The sequence below is a fragment of the Danio rerio genome, chromosome 2, assembly GCF_049306965.1.
Source record: "Danio rerio strain Tuebingen ecotype United States chromosome 2, GRCz12tu, whole genome shotgun sequence".
Classification (NCBI taxonomy): Eukaryota; Metazoa; Chordata; class Actinopteri; order Cypriniformes; family Danionidae; genus Danio; species Danio rerio.
Genome location: NC_133177.1, coordinates 41,309,297 through 41,336,985, shown reverse-complemented (window position 1 = coordinate 41,336,985; position 27,689 = coordinate 41,309,297). Strand labels below are relative to the sequence as shown.

At 35.8% G+C, this 27,689-nt stretch overlaps 3 protein-coding genes across 6 annotated transcripts; 2 read left to right on the top strand and 1 right to left on the bottom strand.

Moving 5' to 3' along the window:
* The first annotated feature begins 442 nt into the window (after window positions 1-442).
* On the top strand, window positions 443-23,366 carry ap1g2 (adaptor related protein complex 1 subunit gamma 2). Its single transcript, NM_001289858.1, has 22 exons — window positions 443-687; window positions 3,420-3,628; window positions 3,791-3,915; window positions 6,130-6,271; window positions 6,396-6,492; window positions 8,698-8,774; window positions 8,859-8,954; window positions 9,052-9,132; window positions 9,218-9,316; window positions 9,420-9,475; window positions 10,661-10,774; window positions 10,878-11,018; window positions 13,271-13,325; window positions 13,642-13,764; window positions 13,883-13,972; window positions 17,401-17,528; window positions 17,611-17,715; window positions 19,335-19,479; window positions 19,553-19,685; window positions 20,254-20,405; window positions 21,088-21,186; window positions 22,703-23,366. Exons 2-22 carry the CDS (start codon window positions 3,428-3,430, stop codon window positions 22,826-22,828), a joined length of 2,385 nt encoding a protein of 794 aa, NP_001276787.1. The 5' UTR covers window positions 443-687; window positions 3,420-3,427; the 3' UTR covers window positions 22,829-23,366.
* On the bottom strand, window positions 23,192-24,637 carry nedd8l (NEDD8 ubiquitin like modifier, like). Its single transcript, NM_001002557.1, is given in 4 exon segments — window positions 23,192-23,902; window positions 23,978-24,060; window positions 24,143-24,190; window positions 24,506-24,637. Coding segments are annotated over 4 exon segments (243 nt in total). The 5' UTR covers window positions 24,524-24,637; the 3' UTR covers window positions 23,192-23,808.
* A 272-nt stretch (window positions 24,638-24,909) lies between these two features.
* Window positions 24,910-27,535, top strand: zp3f.2 (zona pellucida glycoprotein 3f, tandem duplicate 2). Of its 4 annotated transcripts, none has more exons than XR_012384098.1 (11): window positions 24,921-25,042; window positions 25,403-25,587; window positions 25,668-25,771; window positions 25,840-25,931; window positions 26,009-26,189; window positions 26,280-26,385; window positions 26,462-26,550; window positions 26,662-26,753; window positions 26,843-26,945; window positions 27,024-27,062; window positions 27,146-27,417. XR_012384098.1 is itself a non-coding variant. In NM_001007179.3 (10 exons), exons 1-9 carry the CDS (start codon window positions 24,985-24,987, stop codon window positions 26,905-26,907), a joined length of 981 nt encoding a protein of 326 aa, NP_001007180.3. In that variant the 5' UTR covers window positions 24,910-24,984; the 3' UTR covers window positions 26,908-26,945; window positions 27,146-27,535. The 4 variants fall into 4 exon arrangements, 2 of the variants coding, with proteins under 2 accessions (NP_001007180.3, XP_073766170.1); XR_012384090.1 differs by having other exon boundaries at window positions 24,921-25,051; NM_001007179.3 differs by lacking the exon at window positions 27,024-27,062 and having other exon boundaries at window positions 24,910-25,051; window positions 27,146-27,535.
* Window positions 27,536-27,689: the final 154 nt, after the last annotated feature.

The window sequence follows — 27,689 nt, the reverse complement described above, 5'->3', positions numbered from 1 at the left end:
CAGTAAACTGACAGCATACTTTTGCATGGCAGTGATGAAACTTATTCGATCCTCTTTTGTGGCTGTATGGTTTCATAAAGGTAACAACAAACATGAAGCGATAGCTATATTAGAAGAAGTGCTTTAGCCCATTTTTATAAGTTGTTTTGAAAAAAAAAAAGAGTCTGTAGATTCATAAATATCATAATTATACAGTAAATGTAACCCACGAACTACCTGTATACCCTTATACAGTTCCTTCTCTTAAATTATTTACTAGCCTACTAATAAAAGCAGTAATAACATAAACATTGATAGCTAGGCTAACGTTAGTTGTTTTATGTAATGAACAGTTGAAATTAATCGCATTCTTTGCCACATTTATCGAATATTTTCACGTTTGGAAACAGACGAAGCATCAGTAAATAGTGCGAGGGTCCTTTAAATACACACACACACTGCACACAAGTGTTTTTCCAGCTCCAGAGCTGCTGGACGGGAATGAATGGCACACCCGGATGGCGGAAGTTGCGCTGTACTATGAGCCTTATGCACACATTCGTAAATGCTCTTACAGCCTAAAGTTACTCGTACAGTAAAGCATCTCGTCTGTAACATCGTACGGTGAAATTAGAAGAGGAGGAGCGGATGAATTAGGCTTTGAGCAGCCGACGGGCTTCGGCGAGAGGAATTACTGCGCGGCCAAAGGTAAGACGATGAGCCCGGGATCCGATGCTCCAAACATCCGCGGATACAAACACAGGTTGACAACACTCAGGACGAGCTCAAACTTGAATTTTGCTTTCGAAAAGTAGCATAAGTAACACCCAAATTTAGTGTCAGCTACATTTATTTAACCACAATATTTGTTTATCTCATGCAAACAACAGGAGCGACATGTTACGTTAGCGATAATAACTGGTCGCAGTTTTGGATGATTCGACTCTTATACTTGACTGTTGACGTTTTTGTTAGCATTTATGTGCATCTGTTTTTGATACACTCGCAGCGATCGTGTTTAAAGATGGTCGACTATAACTGAACACATGGACTGCGCTGTAAATAATATATGAAGATGGTTGTGTTAGATGTCAAAACGATAATGAGATGTGGGAATGCGTTTTATAGGAGCGTGAAGGCCGCGGTGCGCATGCGGGAATGAATGTAGCGAGTGTGGGAAGATCTGAAGTGAAGGCAGGTGTATGTTTGAATCCCACCGACAAAAAAGAGGCAAAGGTGACAGGCACGACTAATTTAACAACTATCCTGGGCCCTTAAAACAGTTTTATGGAATGGTGCAGTCAAATTAGACATTTCTTGGAATTAAAAGGAGGTTTACAGGTTTCTTGCATCTTCCAACTGTAAGTTTAGCTATGGGAAAATGAAGAGAGTGTATTTTGAAGGTAATTTTGTGTGTATTCAATGAAAAAATTATCAATTCGAGGATGTACTTGGAAATTTTTTTTTCCAATGTATGAGTATCCAGTAAAACTAATCAAAAGGGTAAAAATTACACTTATAATGTGATTAATTGACCTTTATGACATTTTTTATGTTATAAAAAACTGTTTTTTAAACAGTATTTAAAAAATCATAAAAATGCAGTGTCCACAAAAATATTAAGCAGCAACGTAATATTTCAACAACCCGCTATACATATACATACATTGATATCTAGTTTTTTTTTTTAATTTCAAATCTACATAAAAATATAGTTAATTGTATGTGTTAAACGTCTTTTTTATTTTACCTTTTTTATTATACTTTTATTAAATACATGCACTCTTGGTGAGTTCAACAGACTTATTTCAAATACAGAAAATGTTTTACTGTTTTAAATATCTACAAGCTCACCGTTTTGCCCAAAATAATTTTATATAATTTCCTGCTGAACCACCAACCTCCCTAGTAGAAACTTTGTTTCTACAGAATCCATTTCTGAAATGTGGAATTTAATTCATTCATTCATTTTCTTTTTGGCTTAGTCGCTTTATTAATCTGGGGTCGCCACAGCAGAATGAACCGCCAATTTATCCAGCATATGTTTTCCCCAGCGAATGCCCTTCCAGCTGCAACCCATCTCTGGGAAAAATCCACACAAACCCCTTCACACACATACACTAAAGATAATTTAGCTTACCCAGTTCACCTATACCACTTGTGGGGGAAACCAGAGCACTCAGAGGAAACTCATGTGACCATGGGGAGAACATGCAAAGTTCACATAATAAATCCATAATAAATTGACTCAATTAAAATGTGATGACTCATTAGAGCATCTCAACCTGTCAAAGGAAAAGGATCTCGGAGCAGAAATTAAAATCTGGCTAAGGCAGGAAGCACAAAAATAAATTCATTCTAGTTCTGTGTGTATCAGGCATGGTTTAATATAATTTAAGAATCCACTTGCCTACATTAAATCTCCTCAAGTTGTTCCCCTATGTAGACCCACTGTGTGACAGATGCAGTCAATCTCCGGCATCGCATGTTTGGCAGTTGTCCTAAAATTGTAAATTATTGGATTTTGGTTTTTCAGTTAATATCAGAAGTACTGGGAAAAAATATATTCCGGGCCTATTTTAGCTATATTTGTTGTCAGTCATGATGCAGAACGATCTAAAAATCAAAGTACAGTGGTAAGATTTATAACCATTTGGTCACGTGGATTGATTTTACTGAATTGAAAATGAAAAGATCCTCCCCGCTGCTCTACGTTGATAAAAAATGTCATGTCCTGCCTGCAACTTCAGAAGCTCAAACTTTCTTAAAATCAAGAATTTCTATGTAATATGGAATCCATTTATTGAGTATTTTAACAAGAGAGTAGTGATTGAACCCTACCCTAGTAAAGCACCTCAAATTCTCTCACACCCCCCCCCCTTTTTTTTTTCTCTGTTTTTGTTTTGTTTTGTTCTCTTTTACATATAACTTTAACATGATGTTACAACTTCTTGCTTAAAAGAAAAAAAATGTATACAAATGTAAAAGTTATCATTTGTACTGATGTAAAAAATAAATAAATAAATAAATAAATAAAGAGAATGTTATAAAGTCTTACTGTTTTAATCTGTAGTTCTCCAATTACAAAATTATTAACTTAAAATCTTGCTAAGTACATGTATACATTTTGCTCTATTGATTAGTAGGTGCAATATAGGGTGACTTCCATCAAAACTCAGAGCCATATTTTGTTTCATATAAATTAACAATAATAAAGAGTTTAATTTATTTCCCTAAAATTCCCTAATAATTTTTTTTCTGTGTAAAATGAAAGCATGTTAGACACAGAGAGTTGCAATTAGTTTTAAAAATACATTATATTTTTAGTTGAATCAAGTACTAATAATCTCCCGAGTTTAATGTCCTTGTTTTGTGCTGTGAATGTTCTGGGTCCTCTTTCAGTTTCTATGAAAAGCCTCTCTCGAAATCTCTGATTACAGATCCAGTCATGACTCCGTCAGTGCGTTTACAGGAAATGATCCGGGTCATCCGAAGTGCCCGGACGCAAGGTGAAGAAAGGGGCATCATCCAAAAAGAGTGTGCAGAAATCCGGGCACAGTTTCGTCAGACTGACAACGGGGAGCGTTCGCACAGTCTGGCAAAACTACTGTATGTGCACATGCTGGGCTACCCTGCACACTTCGGCCAGGTAACTCTCAGTCTCCACATGTGTGTGCCATTGCTGGATTGATGAAAAATTAGGTCTTGTGTCTACTTAAGGATCTTTACACCTTATGTACCTCTTATTACATTATATTATGTTTTCACCTACAGTATGTTTCTTGTTAAAAACTAGTTCTTTCCTCTGCAGATGGAGTGTGTACGTCTGATTGCGAGTCCCAGGTACAGCGAGAAGAGGATTGGTTACCTGGGAGCAATGATGCTCCTGGATGAGAAGCAAGACGCCAGCTTACTGATCACCAACTCAATCAAGAAGTAAAGAAAAAACTTGTATATTTTATGCTGTTTGCTTTTTTTGTGTGTGTGACACAATCAAAATATTAGCAACTCCATAAGAACACTCCAGAAACCATCCTGGCCATTTCTAGAAAACTCATTGCAACCCACTAACAGCATGCTAACCCTATTGCACTGAGAACACTTGGTATAACAAGAACACTCAGAGCGCTTCAGCAACCACATGACAAAATATAAGCAACCACAAGATTACCCTGCTAACCCCATAATAATCAGCCTGAACACCGTAGCAACCTCATGCTAACAATCCATAACACTTTATTAACCACATACCAACATCCTAAGAAACCCTTAGCAATGACTTAGGAACCACTTAGCAACATGCTAGCATCCACTCATAACATCCTAGCAATCTTCTATCAACTACCCAGATTACCATAGAAACCGCTTAAGTTACCACATCAATTAGTCTAGCAACTACATTTTGAATACCTTATCAAGTGTTTTTTAGCACTCTACTGGATTCCAAGCAAACACAGATTACTTTAGTAACTCTAAATTGCTTATTAATCTTCTGGCATACCATAGAAACAGCCTACAGGGTTTTTGCTGGTCATGGAATTTCTGGAATGTCATGGAAAGGTTTTGTGAGTCAGGGAATATTATGTTATTTATTTTATCCAGGTTACAGAATGTCAGGGGTAGGGCTGCACGATTCTGGTGAAATGAGAATCACAATATATTTTAATTAACATCAAGCTTACGATTTTCACATGATTCTGTAGATGCAAAATAAAGGGTAATATGAGGAGGCTATAAGTATTGTTATATGATAAAACAACAATAATAATGTTAGGCCTATGTGTAGGTTTACTGTTGGTTAAAATGCTAAACATTTTGTATAGACTAGAAAGGGTGGATTTGAACTTAAAATGTGTCCTAGTTGTTCACAGGAAAGTGATTGCATCAGAATGTATTTATTCATAATTCTTGTCATTTGTCATTGACAACATTATTAGACCATTTGGTAAAATGAAACATTTGTCATTATCAGGTTGTCTCCTGCATTGTATTCAACATTATATTAGACAGGGGCCGGTATAAGATTCTGACGGTATGATAACCTTGGATAAAAATATCAGTTTCACACTATCATGGTATTGTGCTCACTGCTCTAAAATATATTCTTTTCAAATGTCTGGGTAAAAAAACAAAACCTTTTTCTTCTTTAAAAACAACCAGTTTTATTTTTTGAAAGAGTTTTTGATATTTTGGAGCAGTAAACATGTCAGGTTATATAATTAAAATCGTTGATTGACTTCTGGTGTCTTCATTTGTTTCAAAAACACAGATTTCTTTACAATTGTGTTATGTTATTAGTTTAAAAATATTTATTTTTTAAAGTGTAGCCCATATTAGGTATATGGTCAATGACAGAATTGGAAATATAGCTAATTAAGTTGTGAACTAAATACTGTGAATGTTTTTATTATTATTATTATTATTATTATTATTTGCCTCTGCAACCAGTACTTAGTCATGTAAACTTTAGATTGGTGTAAAAGAATCATTATTTGATGTATTAATCAATGCTATATTAATGTTATGAAATAATTTTAAGGATAACCAACCCACTTGAATTTAATATGGCAGTTCAGCTTTTGGCTTTGAGTTTTAGCACAATTTCTCAAACAGTTGAGACATGATAACACAAAATAATGCAAACAATATGACATTTGGCCTAGAATGGGAACCCTGATTCTAGCAACCTCCTTTCAAGCACCCAGAACACTCTAGCAATGGCACAGCACCATGCTAGCAACCCCTGAATGTCTAGGTTACCCCAAAGCAACACTCTCACAACCATCAGAACACCATAATAACCCCTCAGATACCCTAGAAACTGCATTGCAATACCTAACAAACAACCAAAACATCGGGACCTACCATATTTTTCCTTTTAAAACTACTTGAATTTTTTTGATCAGTATTTCACAAGCCATCATAAAAGTGTACTCACTTCTGAACAATTTTTTCCTCTTACAACATTTTTAATTCATTAAATGGAAATATTTTTAAATTCTAACTAATTCATATTAAAACAATTATTCAAATATTAAATATTTTTTCATTTATTTTATTACATTTGATTTAATTTAAGCATTTTAATTATAGTTAGTTTTTATTGTGTTTGTCAATATAATAAAATCCATTACTCTGCTGGTGTTGCAGTGACCTTTCCCACAGCAGTCAGTATGTCCAGTCTCTGGCTCTCTGCACTTTGGCCTGCATGGGTTCATCAGAGATGTGTCGAGACCTGGCGCCAGAGATCGAGCGGCTCCTCAGGGCCTCTACTTCTTACATCAAGAAAAAGGTCAGTTCATGACATTTGGTGTTAGTCAACATGTCTAAGTGTAGCTGAAGTCATGTCAGCATCCACACTAACACAGTCTTGCTAAATGATGTTTTGTTTCTGTACGGTGTTGGTAATGATTTAGGCCACGCTGTGTGCCGTCCACATAATAAGAAAGGTCCCAGAGCTTGCAGAGCTGTTTACTCCTTCAGCAAGGTCTCTGCTGTCTGAGAAGAACCATGGTGAGTTTGATAAATTGTTCAAGTTTATATTATGTACAAAGTGTTTTGGATGTTTTAAGAAAAAAATTATGGTAACACTTAATTTTACTTTGTTTATAAACATCAGACACGTGCAGAAGGGGGGTTTGGGTGCTTAAGCACCTGCCCTTTTTTCTCTCAGAGAAAGTTCCCCTTCCTTTGACCACAGATCTCCTATCTGCAACATCCACGACGCTCTTCGGCTTTGCGATCAACCCATGCCTCAATCGTTAACCAGATTAGTTAACAGGCACCAGTTATTTTGCCTTCAAAATCTTTTTCAAAATGAACAACCAACTTTCTGTGGTAAAGTAATTGCCCTGTGTGCCATTCTACTGTGCTGCTGAGAAGTAGATGAAGTTTGCAGCACAGAATGATGATGCATGTCGCTCAAAGATTATGTAAAAGTCACATAAAAATCCGACATAACCGTTCACACTGCTGTCGCATTGCAGAACATCAGATCTTTGTCTGATTTAAGACTATATATGAAAGTGGCACAAATCTGAAGTGAAAAGATCAGATTCAATGCAGTTCGGGCTGTTCACCTGTTCACATTGTCATTACCTGAGTCACATGAGGGCAAAAAATCAGATTCAGGCCACATTTGCCTGCAGTGTGAACGTACCCTAAGAAACTTTGCAAGTACATGTCAACTTACCCTTACCCCAACCTAAAAGTCTACTTCCAATCTAATGAGAATTAGTTGGCATGTAGATGCAATGTAACTTAAATTCAACAAAAGGACCATCAAAATAAAGTGTGTCTAAAATTATGTCTTGGTATTAACGTGTAACAGGCAAATACAGCTTGTCCAGAAGTCAACCTGAAACTTTTGTAAGGACTCAGGCTGTTAATTCTAAATCCCAAGATCAATCTTTTAATCCATTTATGAGTGAATAAGTCTTTGGTATAACCATGGTGAGTTTGTAAAACTCTTCAAGTTTATATTATGTACAAAGTATTTTTGTCTGTTTCAAGCAAATCGTATAAATGTGTAACAAAAAAATACAGCCTGTGCAAAAGTCAGTTTCTAAGTCTTTTTATTCTAAGGACAACTGGTTTAGTCCAAAGAAGCAAACTACTTTTTGCATTTGTGTTGGTTCACGTTATCGCCACAAAAGAACCACTCCAGGGTTTGTTTGAAAGGTCCTTCTTTCAATTTTTCTGTCTGTTTATATGTGAATAAAACTGGTGATAATAATGAAGTGAATAAAAATATAGTAGAGACCAGGAACTGGATTTGACACTTGTGCACTATGGTGTAAACTGTAGAGTTTGCTGTTTTGCAATAGGCAATGCAGCAGTACAAGTGAACTTGATTATTTCTTCCTTTTTTACTACTAATTATAGCACCAAATAAACATGAATGAACATCTTGCATTTCTTAAACACTTAAATGGTGTCCACAGCTTAATACTTTGCTAAAGAAATATACTCTAGAGAAGATAATTATTTGCGCTATATTAGCTTATGTGTTCATTATATTTTTAACTGTTTAAATACAACTGTCTTGTAAATGCTTTAATTTGTAACAGTAAATCTGCGTTGAAGCTACCTTGTGCAATTTACATATTTACATGATTTATTTTATTTGATTGTTAATTATTTAATATAAAAACAACTTGTGTGTATATGAACCTTTTGAGACCATTCTCTGTAAACCCAGAGATGGTTGTGCGAGAAAATCCCAGTAGATCGGCAGCTTCTGAAATACTCAAACCAGCCGTTCAGTCACCTTTCTTCACCTTTACCTTTCTTCCACATTTCTGATGCTCAGTTTAAACTGCAGCATTTTTAAAATTTAAAATGCATTGAGTTGCTGCCATGTGATTGGCTGATAAGAAATTTGAGTTAACAAGCAGTTGGAATACCTAATAAAGTGGCCAGTGTGTGTATTTTACAGCATTAACTGTGATAGATTTTGTTATTTTGAAGAAAATTTTTATTTATATCTGAATTTGTTTAAGGGCAAAGTTTGTTTAATAAGTGATTAATAAAAAAGATAAAAATTTTGTCTTTTAGTATTCTTCCTGCTGTACTAAAAACATACCAAACACAAAAAAAACGAGATACAAATGTCATTTTCATCACACTGTCTCTCCTTGAGTGTGTTTTTTTTTTAATGAGGGAGCTTAATAATAATGTTTGAGTATTTTATAACTGTCTGATTAACTTTGTGCGCAGGGGTTCTGCATGGAGCTGTAGTTCTCATCACCGAATTGTGCGAGCGAAATGCTGAAACTCTAGATAAGTTCCGCAAGGTAAGTTAATTTACTCAAAAATGTTTACTTTAGCTATTCTTATTCATACAGACGACTTATGGCTTTTCCTTCTCTTTCTGCAAGGCTGTTCCGGAGCTGGTTACGATTATGAAAGGTCTTGTGACGTCCAGTTACTCTCCAGAACACAATGTTGCTGGTATCAGTGACCCCTTTCTGCAGGTCTGTCATCTAGTCAAGCTCAATATCACACTTTATTATGCTCAAACATACTGTATGTATATTAAGCTATTGGGATTGGTCTCTTTCTGTCCCACAGGTGCGCATTCTTAGATTGCTAAGGATTCTGGGTCACAATAATGACTCTGCCAGTGATGCCATGAATGACTTGTTGGCACAGGTATAATTGAACAAACATTTGCTGTGTGACGCCATTATGGATATTGAATACACAGCTTATAATGCCTGATGTTGATGATTGACAGGTGGCTACAAATACAGACAGCAGTAAGACTGCAGGCAGTGCTGTGCTGTATGAAACCGTTCTGACTATCATGGACATCAACTCAGAGAGTGGGCTTAGGGTGTGTCATAATTTCATATCTAACATAATATACAGTTTTATGTAGTGTTGTGACATTTGTTGATTATTTAAGGACATTAAACGGATGTAATTTCTGTTTTAAGGTGCTGGCTGTTAATATTCTGGGGAGGTTTCTATTAAATAATGACAGGAATATTCGGTAAGATTCTTTCTTTTTTTCTTTGCGCTTGTAAATTTTATTCATTTATTCCATTGTATAGTTTTTTTTAATCGCATATGCGTTTGTTTGCTTTGATCTGATTGTAATCACAATGTGCTATGCAGAGGATGTCAGGGGGTTAGCCAGTTTTTCCTGTTTGAGTAGCCTACTACACCACTGAAAATATTATCGGTACAGTTATTTTTACAGATATTAATCTCTCAAGGTTTTTGAAGGGACATTTTTATTCTTTTAGTTTTTGGGCTTTATAGACTGATTTTGTGATGGCTTTTCTCAAATCTTGCGACATTATTTGGTTTAAATCTACAAAATTATTTTAAAATGTTTCTTTTTTTTATTTTAAGAACAAATTGGACTCCCAAAATCCTTGAGAGATGGGTTAGTACTTAATTACTAATTTTAAAAAAAAGTACAAATTTTTAAGCAAAGATTGAATTCACAAAGAAGAATATGGTGCATCAAATGCTGCATCTTAATGTTGCATTAAAAAGTCCTGTCAAAAATACTGAGCAGCATCACTTTTCAACATAAATGATAATCAGAAAAATATCTTGAGCAAAAATCCGTGTATCAGCATGATTTCAGATAGTGCTGATCACTGCAATTTTGAGGCTGAAAATCCAGCTATACTTTCACGGGGCTAAAATTCATTGTTAAAATGTTTTAGAAATTTAAGCAATAATTAAGAAATAGAAGTCGTTAACTGGAAGGATGTTAGGTAAATAAATGTTTTGACACTCTCAAGGATAGTCTGTAGCATTTTCTGTTGTTATTTATTGAGCATCTGTTTCATTTGGGGGTTAAAACTTGAAAACTATGACAGAAGATACTGTTTAAATACTGTCTGAGGTAAAGATGAAGCTTTGTTTGTAAAGCCAACATAACATAATATACACAATATTGCTATATTTGCAAATAATTGCATTTTTATTGACCACAAGAGATTTCCTTTTTAAAAAATTGGAAACTCTTACAGAGCCCAAATATTATGGTAAATAAATATCATCTCAAATTAGTTTTAGTCTGTCTCTTTTTTTTAGGTTTTTGGTAGATTTATTTAAGTTTGAAACTATTAAAAAACAGAATTATTTGGATTTTTACAGTAATTTTAGTATGAAACTTACACTAACACACTCATTTTCTGTCTCCTCTTGTTTATTACAGCTACATATCAATGACGTCACTCCAGAAGATAGTGCAGACGGACCACAATGCAGTGCAGCGCCACAGAGGCACCATTGTTGACTGTCTGAAAGATCAGGACACCTCAGTCAAACGGTACTGGATGGGATAATAAAATGAAAATGCACTGAAAATACAGACGTATACCAATAGAGGTATAATTGAAGCAATACATTCTGCTGTTTTTTTTCCTCTGTAGTCGTGCTCTGGAACTGTCACTTGCCCTCGTGTCACCTGTAAACATTCGCTCAATGATGAAGGAGCTCCTTATTTTTCTTTCATCCTGTCCTGTAGAACTGCGATCTCAAACTGCTTCTGGGATCTTCAACGCTGCTGAAAGGTATCATTGGTTTTTTACATTTCATATTTTCTGCATTATATGTTTGTGGGGCTCAGCCTTGTTAAGTTGTGTTTGGGCTGGGGGAGGTATTCCAGAAAGCAGGTTATGCGACTTACCAGGATAAGTTTAGGGAAATGTAAACCTTAAAAACAGAGGTAACTTTCAGGGTATGCAAGTAGCCATATCAATTTACACTCTGAACATAATAATATTATTCATTTATGATTTAGTATTTATGATCATAATATTTATGGTTTAGTTCCCCTCTGAGCTTTATATGTGTGTGTTTGTTAATATATTTCATCAATTCTCAATTAAATCCTGTTCAAAAGTAATGTTTATTTGTACAGTTTTTTTTGTTAAATTATTGTAATTTTTGGCAACAAGACATTTTCTTTTAAATACATTGCTTGTGATTTCAACAACAATCAAAAAATCCTCAAAAAAGGGATTTATATAATAAAAACTTAAATACTTCCGAAATGAAAAGGTCTTCACCTCATTTAATTGTTGTTTACCTTTTTAGTTTGACCTTTATTAATATAATAAGGATGCACAATATCAGGTTTTCAAATTTATATTTTTTTACTTTTTTTGACTGATGTTGATATCTTTTTTCTGTATGTGTGTTTTTGAGAAGTAATTATAAAAAATGCCCCTGCTGGTAGCTTCTAACCAGGAAATAAAATCTAAAATATTTGTGAACTTCATAACAACAGATTTCACTGTATGTCACATTTTACAGCTGTGTACAAACGTTATTATTATAAACTTTCTTTAGTTATACCCTTTATCAAGCAGAAGGAAGAAAGGAAGTAATTAAGTTAAACCAGCTTTCTGGGATACCATGTGATCTCAATTTTTTTTATCTTAATAAAACATTGACAAATGTTAACACAGAGTGAAACAGTCAAAACAGCTTAATTAATACAATTATTGATTTTTTAAATTTTTTATTTTATAATAGAGAATAGACGAAAAGAAAAAAAATGCACAAGTCAAATGGGTAGCGATAGATATACATATAACCTTTTCCCCAATCACAAATATACATTCCTCTCCAAACTCTGATCTCTGAAAACCATATACAAAAAATAAAAATCATAGCAAACTGGCTTCATACAATTGAAACCAAAATTATTCGCGCTTCTGTGAAATTTGAATTCTTTTTTTAAAAACATTTTCCTAATGATGTTTAAAGAATAATCAATACATTTTGAAAACATTCATTCATTCATTCATTTATTCATATTCTTGTTGGCTTAGTCGCCACAGCGGAATGAACCGCCAACTTATTCAGCACGTTTGCCCTTCCATCCGCAACCCATCTCTGGGAAACATCCTCACACACACACACACACACACACTGATACACTACGGACAATTTAGCCTACCCAATTCACCTGTACCGCATGTCTTTGGACTGTGGGGGAAACTGGAGCACTCGGAGGAAACCCATGGAACGCAGGGAGAACATGCAAACTCACAGAAATGCCAACTGAGCCGAGGCTCGAACCAGCGACCCAGCGACCTTCTTGCTGTCAGGCGACAGCACTACCCACTGCGCCACTGCATCGCCATTTTGAAAACATAATAGTTTAAATAATTAATTTCTTTTGTCTCCTAATATAACTAGTTATTTTGCAAAATACAAGTATTCAAGCTTAAAGTGCAATTTAAAGGCTTAACCTGGTTAATTTGACAAGTTCATTTATTGGTAGCCAATTGAAAAAGATCTTAAAAGGATCAATTATTTTGACCTTAAAAAGGATTTATTCCTGTTGAAATAAGAATTTCTCCAGATCAAAAAATATCATATGAAATAATGTGAAAATGTCCTTTTTCAGGGAAAAACAGTATTAAAAAAAAGAAAAATATTCAACTATTTCTCATACAGCATGTAGGACATCATAATAAGTGTAAACAAAGCTGTACAACTCACCTAAAAATCTATACAAGACTAATAAAATCCAGAAAAGTAAGAATAAAGTTTGATATTAATAATAATTATTAATTAAGAATTAGCTAGGAATGTCAGTGTGGGCTGATTAACATTCATGAGATCCAGATTTACTCAGCACAGTGACTTCTCTGCTCACCAATGATTGGATCTATTCTAAATCATGTCATATGGAGGAATCCTGATGTACTGCCATTTGTGTTGTTGTTGGTTTTAGTGTTCGCTTGTCTACTTGTATACATGTGGCGAGTCACAGGCACTGAACAGCACTTTGTCTTTGTGTTTCGTTCAGGTATTCCCCTTCTAAGCGCTGGCACATTGATACCATCCTGCATGTGCTCACCACGGTAAAAAAATCCAATCTGCACTACCAATACCTCCTAAAATATAACACAAAATCATCCCATTATAAATAAACTGTATGTTGCAATCATGAATTGTTATTTTCTGACTCCACAGCAAAAATGAGCTTCCATATGTTTTATAAATTGCAAAATGTCTTCAATAGCTCATTATCCATTTATTTTTTAAAGAAAACAACACTAAGTTGAAATGACATGGGTGAATCTGTTATTGCTGTTTTTTTATTGGATGAAATGTCCATTCAGCTGTATCAGGAACAACTGTCATGTTTAGATATCGATATTTAAATATCTCTTTCAGGCTGGAGGTGATGTAAGAGATGAAACTGTGCCCAATCTGATCCAACTTATCACTACAGCATCTGAACTCCACTGTTACACCGTTCACAAGCTCTACAGAGCACTTGTAAAAGATATTTCACAGGTAAACATAAGCATTTCAGTAATTTTGTTGAATGAACTTGACCTGTGTGTACAGTCTTATCCTGTTCATATTGAATCTTTGTAAGTGCTTGTGTGTAATAGATATTCCCTCTATATAGCAATCCTTGGTCCAAGTTGCATGCTGGTGTATAGGAGAGTATGGAGATTTGCTGCTGAAGGGCGAGTGTGAGGAGATCGAGCCTGTGCAGGTAAACCAAAATAAACCCCAAATGAGATTTTGAGCATGACAAAATAAATAATTTGTCAGTTGTCAAGTACTGTGCTATCTTTCCATAAGTTTTGTGCTATCTTTACCTTGTATTTTAAGTGAAGTTTCACAAACTAATTTCGAGAGGAGCACGTGATATGATTGTGCACTGCTGGCCACTCATTCGTAATCAGTAATAATCCAATCAGAATGATCCTAGCTTAATATCTTCTTTTTAGAAGAATCCCCCCTTCCACCCCATCTCCTCCTTTTTCTCCCCTTCTAAAGGGGGAGCAATCGAGACCTACCTGATCTTGGGTCCCCTGATATGCTTCTAGACCGGGTGGGAGCCCTGGGCTCAAATATCTCAGAGCTCAGGGTTCTCTCCCGAGACAGCATGCCAAACCTGCTATAAATGCCAAGCATATCTAAGTGGGAACTCTTGAAACAAAATTATTAGCCTTCCTGTGAAATTTACAAGTTTTAAAAAATATTTCTCAATTGCTGTTTAATGGAGAGAGGAACAGATTTTTAGATATAATGGTTTTAAAAACTTGTTGCTAATAACTAATTTCTTTTGTCTTTGCCATAATGACCGTTCATAATTTGGCTTAAAATACAAGTTAAATGCTAATCTGAGGTGATTATTTACTGGACAAGTTTTAGCACAACCATGGTTTGTTCTGTGGCCAATCAAAAATGCATTTATTTATTTATTTATAAATGGGATGCTGAGGTCTTATTTGATTTATTGATTTATGCTAAGCTGAGCTAAGCTAAAAGTACCAGACCCGAAGATCAACTGAGTGAATTAAAACATGGTTGAACTCAGCTCTTTATCTTTAGGGGACTTGTAAAATGAGCCTGTTTCCACACAAAAAATGGAGTGTTGCTTTAAGAAGGCTAATCATATTTACCCTCAACAGTTTTTACATAAAAAACAAAGTAATTCAGCCTATCCAAGAGGAAAAGGATTTTCTTCAGAAGAAACAAATGCCAAATTCCTCATTTAGAGATGAGACCTTTTGTCAACGTTTACATTTTAGATAATTGGCAAGAGGCGAAGCAGTGGTGCAGTAGGTAGTGCTGTCGCCTCACAGCAAGAAGGTCGCTGGGTCGCTTGTTCGAGCCTCGGCTCAGTTGGCGTTTCTGTGTGGAGTTTGCATGTTCTTCCAGCGTTCACGTGGGTTTCCTCCGGGTGCTCCGGTTTCCCCCACAGTCCAAAGACATGCGGTACAGGTGAATTGGGTAGGCTTAATTGTCCGTAATGTATGAGTGTGTGTGTGGATGTTTCCTGGAGATGGGTTGCGGCTGGAAGGGCATCCGCTGCGTAAAAACTTGCTGGATAAGTTAACGGTTCATACAGCTATGGCGACCCCGGATTAATAAAGGGACTAAGCCGACGAAAAAATGAATGAATGAATAATTGGCAAAAGGAGTGGGATGCATTGGAAAATAATAAACTGTTTGAAATACAACCTGAAATCTCAGTTTTAGAGTTTTAAGAGTTTTAAGACATGTTAAGACTAGATTTGGTCAAATGATTTTTACCAGGTGTCATATTGGACACCTATTGGATTAATCCATGGCTTTTTGCTTAAAGACTCCACTCAATATTTGTACTGCTCAACTCCTCTTACAGTAAAATACACTTTACTGGACTGTCCTGCGTTTAATGATTCCAGAAGGCTCTTTTTTTATAAATGAACTCTCATGAAATCCCCCACAGTGTACCTCTGTGCTCTGTGAGCAGAGGGAGGAGTGGGTGTGGCCGGCAGAGCAGGGGGAGAAAGAGGGAAGCAAACAACTGTTGTCAGTTGGCTAACAAAATGAGACTTAAACCATGAGGAGACCCATGATTTAATTAAACAGTAATTTAATGTCCTGCTACATATGTTATTCGTAGTTCCTTATACACGTAACTGCAATTTGTTATATCATTATAAAGATAATCGTGTTTATATTAAAATTATAATGAGGAGGACTTCTCTCCTTCTCAATCCCCATGTTTGAATGCAGACACAATGGATAGCAGTGCAGCAGGTCTCTTGCCTTATCTTTTTAATTAGCCCTGCCAGTAATCCAGAAGATTTTAAACATAGGTAAACACAGCAGCACGGATATTGACCTTATTCTAAAATGCGGAAGTGCGCCTGTTTTCGTGATTGTCTTACAACTTCCGTTTCAGTCGCCTATGGGAGAAATGACAAGGAATAATAAACGGCAAAAAAACGGTCAAACTACTTGCTCTACAAACAAATGTTTGCATGACTATACAGACCAAGTAGAATAATATAACAAGGAATTATCAGTTTGCAACATCAAACAGCGAAACGAACAGTTTTTAATGTCTAAAAATTAATGGAAGTGAATGAGACCCGAAGTCTCATGCCAAAAAAATTCAAATGGCAGCGCCCGTTCGTCGGTGAAGAATAAGGTCAATAGACAATGTGTCTTAATGGTAACAAGCTCAACTGATTAAAAGTCCACTATTCTTCAGTTCTCATACAGCTATCCTGACAAAAATGCTTGCGCAAACCAACAGCTTTGCTGTATCTGTGGCCCTGACAGTATTGCGGGGAAAAACCTGCAACAAACCCCATGGATCATGAAAACAAACACATACAACCCATGCCATGCACGGACGTGGTCTCACCCAGTCATTGGGTCTAACAGCTTGGAAAGCACATGCTCTCATGAATAATTAAGCAGCAGGGTCTTCTCATAGGATAAGAAAACACAGTTATGAATAATAATGAGAAATCGTTGCGTCATCACTCCACTAGCAGATTCGCACAACGTCACCAACTTTGATCTTGCCCCCAAAAGTGATTTTAAACCCGGAAGGTGAAATTAGCAGACAAAAGCTCAAAATTATCCAGTTCTCCCATTATTAACGCTGACAGGTGCTGACGTTGTCTGAACTGTTGCTCAACACACAAAAATCTGTTCAAAATTTTTTAAAGTACTCCAGGGTGTCTTGAACTTTAAAAGACATTTTTTAAAAAGTGACACCAGGATAAATTTTTAAAATTTTTATCATGCATTAACACTAAACATCCTATTTATGTATTTATTTGTTTGCTGTTTTAAATTTGTATATTTATTATTGATTTTTATTTGTTCTTGCCATCAAATTAGTCTTGGTTGCTGACGTGGCATTAAAAAAAATAGATTACATTATGTCAGAAGGAAAATTTAGTTAGAAAAACTATGAAGAAACTCCTCGCTTTATTAAATATTACTTATATTTATCAGATATTTTTGAAAAAGAAGTAATGTTTCACTGGAGGGCTAATAATTTTGTCTTCAGCTGTATATTACAGATTAACATCAGTGCTGAAATCTTATGGCCATCATCATCATCATCACAGTATTTGTTATGTAACGAGTGACTAAATTGAGTTTTGGGGCCTTTTCTGTCGCTAGGTTACAGAGGATGACGTCCTGGATGCCTTGGAAACCGTTCTACAGTCTCACATGTCGGCTCCAGCAACCAGAGGCTTCGCACTCACTGCGACCATGAAGCTGAGCACTCGCATCACAGACAATGTCGAGTATGGCTTATAACTGCTATGAATTTCTCACACGAATATACTATACATTCTTGATGTTTATTTGATTTTTCCTCTGTTTTAGCCGTATTAGAAGTATTGTCAGTATTTACGGCAGCTGTATTGACCTGGAGCTTCAGCAGAGAGCGGTGGAATATAATGCACTTTTCAAGAAATATGACCACATGAGGTACAACCATGTTTTTTTAAAGGAGAATGTTCAGCCAAAAATGAAAGTTCAGTTATCAGTATACACCTTCCACTTGTTTCAAACCTCTCTTCCTTCTGTTGAATGCGTTTTAAAATTTAGACATCAACACACAGAATGCACTACCTGACAGGTCTGGTCATCGATCCCAGATATAAGAGCAATAATTACCAACTTGACTTCTAGTTGATCATTTGGAAAAGTGACAGAAAGGCCGATTTTTCAGATTGTCATCTGTTAAACTGCATCTTAATATTCACAAATACTGCAGAAGACATATTGGAGCCCGCATGCACCCAAGATTCTCACAGAAATCAGTCAAGTTTGGTGAAGGAAAAATCCTGGCTTGAGGTTACATTCAGTATGGGGCTGTGCAAGAGATCTGCAGAGATGGCAACATCAACAACCTGAAGTATTAAGACATTTGTGCTGCCCATTACATTACAAACCACAGAAAAAGGCAAATTCTTCAGCAGGATAGCGCTCCTTCTCATACTTTAGCCTCCACATCAAAGTTCCTGAAAGCAAAGAAGGTCAAGGTACTCTAGGATTGGCCAGCACAGTCTCCAGACATGAACATTATTAAGCATGTATGGGGTAAGATGAAGGAGAAGGCAGAAGATGAATCCAAAGAATCTTGATGAACTCTGGGAGTCCTGCTAGAACGCTTTCTTTGCCATTTCAGATGACTTTATTAGTAAGTTATTTGTGTCATTGCAGAGATGTATGTATGCAGTCCTACAAGCTCATGGGAGTCATACACTATTAATTATTTTTCCACTGTGACTTTATATTCTATACTATACATTATTTCTGTTAAGTGACCAGACTTTTGTCTAAACAAAGTCAGACCTTACTGTTTTAATTAAATAATTAAAAATAAAGGCATGATCATATTTTATTTTGGTAAAATAAGCGTAATCTAGAGGCCTTTGCCTTTCATATAAGCCACTTTGACACCAAATGATAATTTAGAAGTCAAGTTATTGTAGTTTCTAAAACTTAGATAGGTGACAAGACTTTTGTCAGGTAGTGTATGTTTTTTTTCTGACTATAAATGTCAAAGGTTGATGCTTATCAACATTTTTCAAAATAACTTCTTTTGTGTTTAACATAAAAAAGAGACACATTTAAATATTTAATATCAAATTCAGATTTTCTATTTCTATAGATTTATTTAAATAAACCATTGTTAAATAATGAGCTGGTGTATGCTTTTAATTAAACAGCTTAAAGTGCCATTTAAAGGCTTAATTTGGTTAACCAGGCAAGTGAGGGTAATTCATTGTATAACAGTGGATTGTTCTGTAGACTATCTAAAAAATATATTGCTTAAGGGGGCTAATGATATTGACCTTTTAAAATGTTTTAAAAAAAAAAAAAAAAACATTTCACAAGAGCTCTAATAAAATTGACTTCAACTATATTTGTTACATATGAGAAAAAAAGGACTCAAATTGGTTTGAAACAAGTGAATGGAAAAAAATGAACTAGCGCATTAATAGCCTATTATTTGCACCGAACACCCTGAGATCATGCTAGAATTGTGCAGATGATCATCAAGCCGATCATTAGTGAGCAATTAACGTTATTGTTCTCAGAGCTGCGGTGTTGGAGAGAATGCCTTTGATGGAGAAAAACTCACCAGGCCACACTAATGGAGACTCATCAGGAGAGATTAAAGAGCCTGAGCCAGCCAAAACCAAACCTGTTGAGCCCATTTTGCTCTCAGAGCCAGCAAACCAGGTCATTATTATAGGATAACTTACAGTAAATCATAAAAAAATAGAAATGTACATAATTTACACTTCTGTTTAAGGTGTGTGATCTTCTGGATCTCTTGGGTGGGACGGACACACCAGTGCAGCCTAGCTCTGCCCCAACCAGCACTGCAACAACTACCTCTAGTGCCGATCTTCTGGACCTGCTGGGAGGACTGGAGCCCACGCCAGGTGAGAACACGCTCCTGCATAATTCACCATTTCTACACCTGTTTCACATATTTCCAAAGTAACCAAAGTAAGTTTGGGGTCTGACTGCCTTTTTATAAAGAAATGAGTCAATAAATTAATGGTTCTCAGCAAGGTGTTTAGAAGATCTTTGAAATGGCCTTGACAACTCAAAATCGTAGTAGGTGTAGACATTCATAAAGCACAAAATTAGACTCGTGTACAAGACATTAAATAAATAAAAACTCCAGATTTGAACATCCTACTTAGAGCTCAAGTCCCACCAACTTAGAGCTGACTCCGTTTATAACCTTCTCAGCAAATTGAGGTAATTTCTGAAGGATCATATGACACTGAAGACTGGAATAATGGCTGGTGGAGATTTATCTTTAATCTCAGGAATAAATGACTTTTAAAAAAAAAACAACAACAATATTTTAAATTACAATAATATTAATGGTTAAATAAATCAAAACGCAAACCTCTGAAAAGTTCTAAAAGTTGTACAAATCTGCCAGTGGAGGAGTTTTGTTGATGTGCGTTTTTTTTTTTTTTTTTTTTTTGCATATAGTTCCTGCTGTGACGGTGTATGAGAAGAATGGAGTGAGCCTGAAGATCCAGTGTGACAGTCAGACAGACACAGACATCACAGTCACTCTTATTGCCTCAAACTCCACTCAGAATGACATCAGCAACTTTACTCTTCAAGCAGCTGTACCTAAGGTCTCTACCTGCTCCATTTTCAAACTTATCATTGTCAGCAACCATATGAACAAGTTATAAATGGCATGCAGAGGTATTTATTCATATAAATCACTGAACTCGGGCGTTGTGGTGGCGCAGTGGGTAGCACGATTGCCTCACTGCAAGAAGGTCGCTGGTTCGAGCCTCGGCTGGGTCAGTTGGCATTTCTGTATGGAGTTTGCATGTTCTTCGCGTGGGTTTCCTCCGGGTGCTCCGGTTTTCCCCACAAGTCCAAAGACATGCTGTATAGGTGAATTGGGTAAGCCATATTGTCTGTAGTGGATATGTGTGTGAATGAGTGTGTATGGATGTTTCCCAGTGATGGGTTGCAGCTGGAAGGGCATCCTCTGTGTTAAACATATGCTGGATAAGTTGGTGGTTCATTCCGCTGTGGCGACCCCGGATTAATAAAGGAACTAAGTTGAAAAGAAAATGAATGAATGAATAAATCACTGAACTCCTGATCCATTTGGTTGCCGTTTGGTTTTTTTTTTTTTTTTTTTTTTTTTGTCTTTTTACGTTAATGTTATTTTTATTGCTTTTATTTGACAATTGTTTCTTAATGAATCATTTTTTTTCTTTACTTTAGTACTAATATGAACAAAATAAATTAACATTTTTTAGAATTTCTTGTTTTAACCCTATTATTTTCCCTGTCTAGAGTGTTCAGCTGCAAATGAAGGCTCCGAGTGGGAATGTGATTGCAGCACATGGCCTCGGTCAAGTCACACAGACTGTTTTACTCAACAACCCAAACAAGGCAAGTCCTTCCAGCTGTAGTTCTGTTTTTATTTTTTTTTCAGTAAAGGCACACTATATCCAAAAATGAAAATTGTTAATTACTCAGGTCATTCCAGTACCTTAAGACTTGCGTTTATTTTCAGAAAACAAATATACATATTTTTGGATGAAATTTGAGTTTCCTTATCTTCCATAAACACCAATGGCTCCAACAAATATATGAAGTCAGAATTATTAGCCCCCTTTGACTTGCTTTCTTTTTTTATGTTTTCCAAATGCTGTTTAACAGGGCAGGGAATTTTTCACAGTATGTCTGATAATGTTTTTTTCTTCTGGAGAAAGTCTTATTTGTTTTATTTCGGCTAGAATAAAGGCAGTTTTACATTTTTTGAACACCATTATAAAGACAAAATTATTAGTCCCTTTAAACTATTTTTTTTTTCGAAAGTCTATAGAACAAACCATCGTTATACAAAAAGTTGCCTAATTACCCTAACCTGCTTAGTTAACCTAATTAACCTAGTTAAGCCTTTAAATGTCAAGCTGTATAGAAGTGTCTTGAAAAATATCTAGTAAAATATTATTTACTGTCATCATGCCAAAGATAAAATAAAGCAGTTATTAGAAATGAGTTATTAAAACTATTATGTTTAGAAATAAGTTGGAAAAATCTTCTCTCCGTTAAACAGAAATTAAGGAAAAAAATAAACTGGGAGGCTAATAATTCAGGAGGGCTAATAATTCTGACTTCAACTGTATATACTCCAGTAATAAATTATTTCTTGAACTGTTTTCCTACAGCAGCTCGTTGATACCGTCAGTTTCAAATAAACTTGAGCGTTTTTAAAGTATAAACATGTTACTCCACTTCATTAAGAGTGTTTGTGAGATGTTTTTCAATATTTATTAGTATAAAATGTTTATTTTCTGTTGTGATTTCCCTTGGTTTACATTATGCTCTGCGTTTGTCCACAAACATGGCTGAAGATAACTTGCGGTCATGTAGATTCCTGAGCAGTAAAACTAAGCGTGACACACACAAAAACTTAATAATTAGCAAAAACTTAATAATTTGTTATTTTTGTTTTATGTGCACACAGAAATATTCTTCATGTTCTGATAACATTCCGATTGAACACCACTTAAGGCAGAACTGCCCAAACTTGGTCTTGGAGGGCCGGTGTCCTGCATATTTTAGTTTCAACCACTATTAAACACAGCTGAACGAGCTAATCAAGCTCTTTCTAGGAATACTAAAGAGCTTCAGTCAGGTATGTTGAAGGAAGTTGGAGCTAAACTATGCAGGACACCGACCCTCACGGACCGAGTTTAAACACCCCAGACTCATATGCTCAGTTCTGAGGATATTTTCGAAACCACTCCTGTCTATGGATGATGAGGAAGCTCTCAGGTTTTATTTTAATTTATATTCTAAAGAGTAACGAAGGGTTTGACATGACATGAGGCTGAATAATAAAAAACATAATTTCCTTAAAACTCCTCTTAACTTCATAATACTGTTTTTTTCTCTACAGGTCAGCCTTAAAATGCGGGTTCGAGTCTCTTACTCCGATCAGGGCACAATGCTTCAGGACACAGTACAAATTGACTCCTTTCCCAGTCCGTCTTGGAACAGTCAGCCATCAATCGGAGTCTTGTGACAGACCTATGTGAATCCAGACGTTAAACGGTCATCTGTGGAAATGGGCAGCTGCCCGTCAACCTCGCTGAACAGATTTGATACGACAGATTTTTATGATGTGTTACCTTGGTTTGAATTGTCTAGAACAAAAGTGTGGTTTATGTGCTGTTGTTATTACCACACAAGAGTGAACAAATTAATGTACACCATCATTAGATGAGGTCTTTTATGCACTGTCACTAAACAACTATATGAGAAGCCCCATAAATGATATTGTCTGGGAATGAAAACATCCTGAGCTCCAGTTGCCTTACTGTTAGTATCAAGCCTTTCCTCAGCATCTTTGCTTTGTCAATTATTAATTCTCTTCAGCCTCAGGACATTCCTGCACCAACATCGTATCCTTTTATTGACGGTGAATGTGAACTTGCCATTTCACATACTTAAAATGTCCTATACATATTTCTCAACCTCATTGTGTGTGTGTGAAATGACAAATATCCATTGTTTATTCCTCTTTCATCAAAACATAATACAATAAAACAGATATGGTATAACGTGTTGTTTTGGGAAGATGATACACATCTGTGTCTCTTTTAGATGCGCAAGAACTGAATAAGGGAGGTGTGTTAAAATTACTGATTAAAATAGAAATAATAATCAAACTTCTATAAGCTCTTTTACAGGAGTTTCCTAAACCATGAATAAAAGGGGTTGTTTCAGTGCACAGCTTTATACTGCAGAATCTGAGTCAAGCTAGAGCATAAGCTCGCATTAAGACTGTAAACAGTGTTTAGAAAGCATCTGTATGATGCTCTCTCAATCCCGAGCAGTTGTGATGACAATAACATGGTTTATGCAAAGCCAAGTGTCCACTGGAGGCATTGAGCACCACAGCCTTCTGGAGATTCTGCTGTTGATTTCGATGGATATGATAACACACATTTCTACTATTTACAAGCTTAACTGATTAAATTTAGAGGAAAGACACTGGCAGGACTAATGCAGGTTTTCTCCTCCTCTGAGAGCCAGAACTAAATGCAGGACAGATCCTCCCTGGATTTTGTAGTCAGCAGCGGTTTTCTCATCATTCCTGAAATAAAGCAGAGATCATTTCAGAATCATGGCTAACATTTAGCATCAAAATGACGCTGTGCTGCAACCTTACATCTGTTTGCCGCTGTAAATGAGTCTCTGCTGTTGTGGCGGGATGCCCTCCTTTTCTTCCACTCTCTCTTTGATTCTCTCCACCTTGGTTGGGAAAAGATTTCAGTGGTTTTCCTCCACATTTAGTTTCAAAAATACAGAAATATTATCATCATAATATTCCTACCTTGTCTGTAGGCTCGATGTCAATTTCTATTTCTTTTCCTGTGAGTGTCTGAGACGTGATATAAAAATGATTATTTCTTATGCATCTCAATGGCTTACATAATAAAGTAAACATGCAGAGAATGCTCGGTTAAATTCAGCAAGAATCAAATACGCAACAATTCATGCACACATACGCAAATGAACCAAGGTTTCTATCTTAATTTGTAGTAAAATGTGGTTATTGCGATGCGCCCAAAATTTTTACTACGCTTTTACTATAATAAAACCACGGTTGAAAATTGTTTCTGAAAACAACTAACTTAATCATGAAACTCACATATTAGAGACAGATCATGTAAATGCTATGATAAATATCGCTTACCTTAACTTTAATCAACATTTTGAGGTATGTATTTTAACGAATACGATGGTAAGAGATGTTTAATATTATAATAATATTTTAACAGAAGTAATTGATGAAACCTAACGCAAATGTACCGGTTAAAACCCTTCTGGTGAAATGAGAGGAAAAAACTGCCCTATTTCCCGTGTAGCTTAAATTAACTCCGGGTGGTTTGGTTCATCTCTATCTATGGTTCCGCATTTGGTCGTCTCGTTGAAATAAATGAAAGTCAAATAAAATGCTGCCAAAATCATTTAAAGAATTGTATATTGCTCAAATGTATAACTAATGATAATGCAGAAGTGTAAACCAGAAAATGGTTTAGTTCAAAAGTAAACGCTGTTATTTCCTAGTTGCCAGGTGTTATAAATTAACTTTACTGATGAGGAGAAACAGAGTTCAGCTTCTTTTTACAGAGAGCGTTTGGTTGGCACCTCCTTGGTCTGCGCTACCCGACCATGAATTGCCTGTGGCTTTTTGTTTTTGCAGTTGCCACAGCATTTGAGTCTGACGAAAGTAATGGTGGTAATGTTTATTACTGCACTAAAAAAAGTTGATCTATTGTTAAGAAAAAGGAGTTATGAAACATGTTGTGGGAAAAGTTGTTTATTTGTTTGTTAGCTGGTTGACTAACCACCATATTTTATAGTCTAACCTCCTACTGAAAAGACCAGCATTGAAACTAGCACACTAGCTTCAAAATTTACCTTACCAGCCAATATTGATTTCCTCAGCAGGGCTAGCGGACTTGAATTCTGATCCAAGATGCTTGACCTGCTAATTAGTACTTGCTTTGTAACCAAACTGATGCCAGAGTTGTTCAGTTTTCTTTAACTCTAAAAACTATTAAGTTCCACCTCTGTCATTTTTTTCCAGATATACAAGTTAATTGCAAGGACCATTCTGTTCATGTCAAGTGGAAATTGGAGAAAACGATGACTGCAAATCCTGCTCGTCTATTCTTGGGTAGCTGCTTTCCTTCAGTGTTCTCTAACATGACGCAAGATGGAGCATATGCAGAATTTCACTATCCATTCAGTGCGTGCGGCTTCAGACGGATCGTAAGTTTGTTTCATGGATTTTTTTTTATCACTCAATCCTGAAAACTTGTTAATAAACTTTATTTTTCTATTTCATTTAGTCAACGTGGAAATCCTTAGTGTACGAAAACCAACTAACTTACAGGCCATTGCCCAAACCTTACCCTCCAGCTTTTACCTATCCAGTTAGATGTGTATATGACAGGTAAGGTCACAACACTGTGGCAAAATCATTCTCGTTGGTGAAGTACAATAACCATATTCGATCTTAAGTCCAAAAGGTTGGACTCCTGCCTTCCAGAGTCTTTCTACTGGCGAAATACAAGGTTATGGGCAACTAGCCTTTCAAATGGCAATCCTCAATCGTAAGTATGGAGAAAAACCTTTGTCTGTTAACTGATTGATCTCCTAATGATAACTTGTCTTAAAACCTTCTATTCAGATGATTTCAGTGGTCCGGCAGAATCCACAGTCTTTCCTTTGGGATCTTTTGTACCTATATGGGCTGCTGTTGACCAGCAAGGCCATCAGCCACTGGTACTGTTTCTGGAGGAATGTGTAGCATCTGCAACACCCGAAATGAACGCAGATACACTTATACACCCACTCATCACTAATAAAGGGTGTGTATGTTTGTAATAATTGAAATAGACAGTATATATTTGCAGATTAGTGAACGTAATTCCACAGCTGACAACATGAACCCATTACAGGTGTCTTGTAGATGGGAAGAAGAGTTTCTCCAGGTTTTTACCAAGGTTTCAATCTTCTTCGATTATGCTTCACCTTCAAGCTTTCACATTTGCTGTGGGACAAGAGGTGAGTGAGTCTCTTGTTTGAAACTTGTCAAGTTCTTAAACATCTGAATTTGTTGCTGCTTGTTCTTTTCCTGCAGGTTTACATCCATTGCAAGTTAATTGCATGGGATCCTGATGACCTCAATAAAACGAAGAAGGCGTGCAATTATAATAAAGCCACAGGAGAGTAAGTAAATATCTGATTGGTATTAAATGCTTTTAGTATCTATGCTTTTTTTTTATTTTATTTTTTTTTATATATACTTTAAGGCATATTTATTTATTTTTTTATTCATAGGTGGGAGCTTTTAGATGATCCATTTCAGAATTCTCTTTGCCAGTGCTGTGACTCAACCTGCAGTGGTCGTGAAAAGAAGGATGCAGATTTTGGTAAATCAAAAGCATATTAGTTCTAAACCAAAGATGCAGTAAACCATTTTAATGTGAGTTTGTTAACATTCAGTGTGTTTGGATTGCAGCACCTCAAGGACTGGTGTTAAAATCTGTGTTAGGACCTTTGACTTTTACTGAGGAGTCCCAGTAATTTCTGCCCCAACTGTCTGTTTCTTCTCTCAGAAAAAGGTTTATGCTTTAGAATTGTCAAATGGTTCACTTATATTATAATATAGTATATTATAGTAGTTTGTTTTTCTTCTGTAGGCTGAGGTTCTGTCTGGTGAGGCTGTAAATATTTGATGAGTCAGTGGTGTTTAATTTGTATATAATATGGCTGAGATACATGATTGGCTAGTGAACTGGAATAACGCTTTGTCTATTCCTAGGTGCTGGATTCTTCATCAGGAGTCATGAAGAGCTGCCATTTTCAGATTATTTTCTTTACTGCTCCATCTTTTTTACATTGTCTATTAAAAACTGTGAAACGTGACTCTGTCTTTAAATGCTTGTCATAAAATGTCAATGTAAAAATGGTAAATCCTAAGAAAGGTTGGATGTTATAGAATTCAGTGTGTAATAGCATATGGTGAGGAAAAGGTTTGAGAATTGTCTGAAAAGTTTGAGAGTTGTTGTGCAAAATAAAAATATTTAAACACTTTTTATGTAGCTCATTTTTTTGCAACCTTTTGTAATGCTTTAATTAATTAATGAATAATTAATGTAAGGTTATTAAAATGTAAGTAGGTGATTCTAATTAACACTGTTCAGCAGGAATACAAAACTAACCCACTAGGTTGGTAGCAAATAGACCATTTTAATGTTATGTCATTATCCAATGAACATATCCTAATTGTTTTGAAACTACTTCATAACTGTTATTGGAGGCAGTTCAATCATAACTTGGAATTAAAAGAATTGTCATTATAAAAA

Excerpts from the sequence above, each read along its gene's own strand:
- ap1g2 (NM_001289858.1), top strand. The coding sequence starts at position 3,428 with ATGACTCCGTCAGTGCGTTTACAGGAAATGATCCGGGTCATCCGAAGT. Across the intron at positions 8,955-9,051 it reads TCAGTGACCCCTTTCTGCAG|GTGCGCATTCTTAGATTGCT; the intron begins GTCTGTCATCTA and ends TCTGTCCCACAG. Across the intron at positions 19,686-20,253 it reads AGGACTGGAGCCCACGCCAG|TTCCTGCTGTGACGGTGTAT; the intron begins GTGAGAACACGC and ends TTTTGCATATAG.
- zp3f.2 (NM_001007179.3), top strand. The coding sequence starts at position 24,985 with ATGAATTGCCTGTGGCTTTTTGTTTTTGCAGTTGCCACAGCATTTGAG. Across the intron at positions 25,052-25,402 it reads GTCTGACGAAAGTAATGGTG|ATATACAAGTTAATTGCAAG; the intron begins GTAATGTTTATT and ends ATTTTTTTCCAG. Across the intron at positions 26,754-26,842 it reads AAAGAAGGATGCAGATTTTG|CACCTCAAGGACTGGTGTTA; the intron begins GTAAATCAAAAG and ends TTTGGATTGCAG.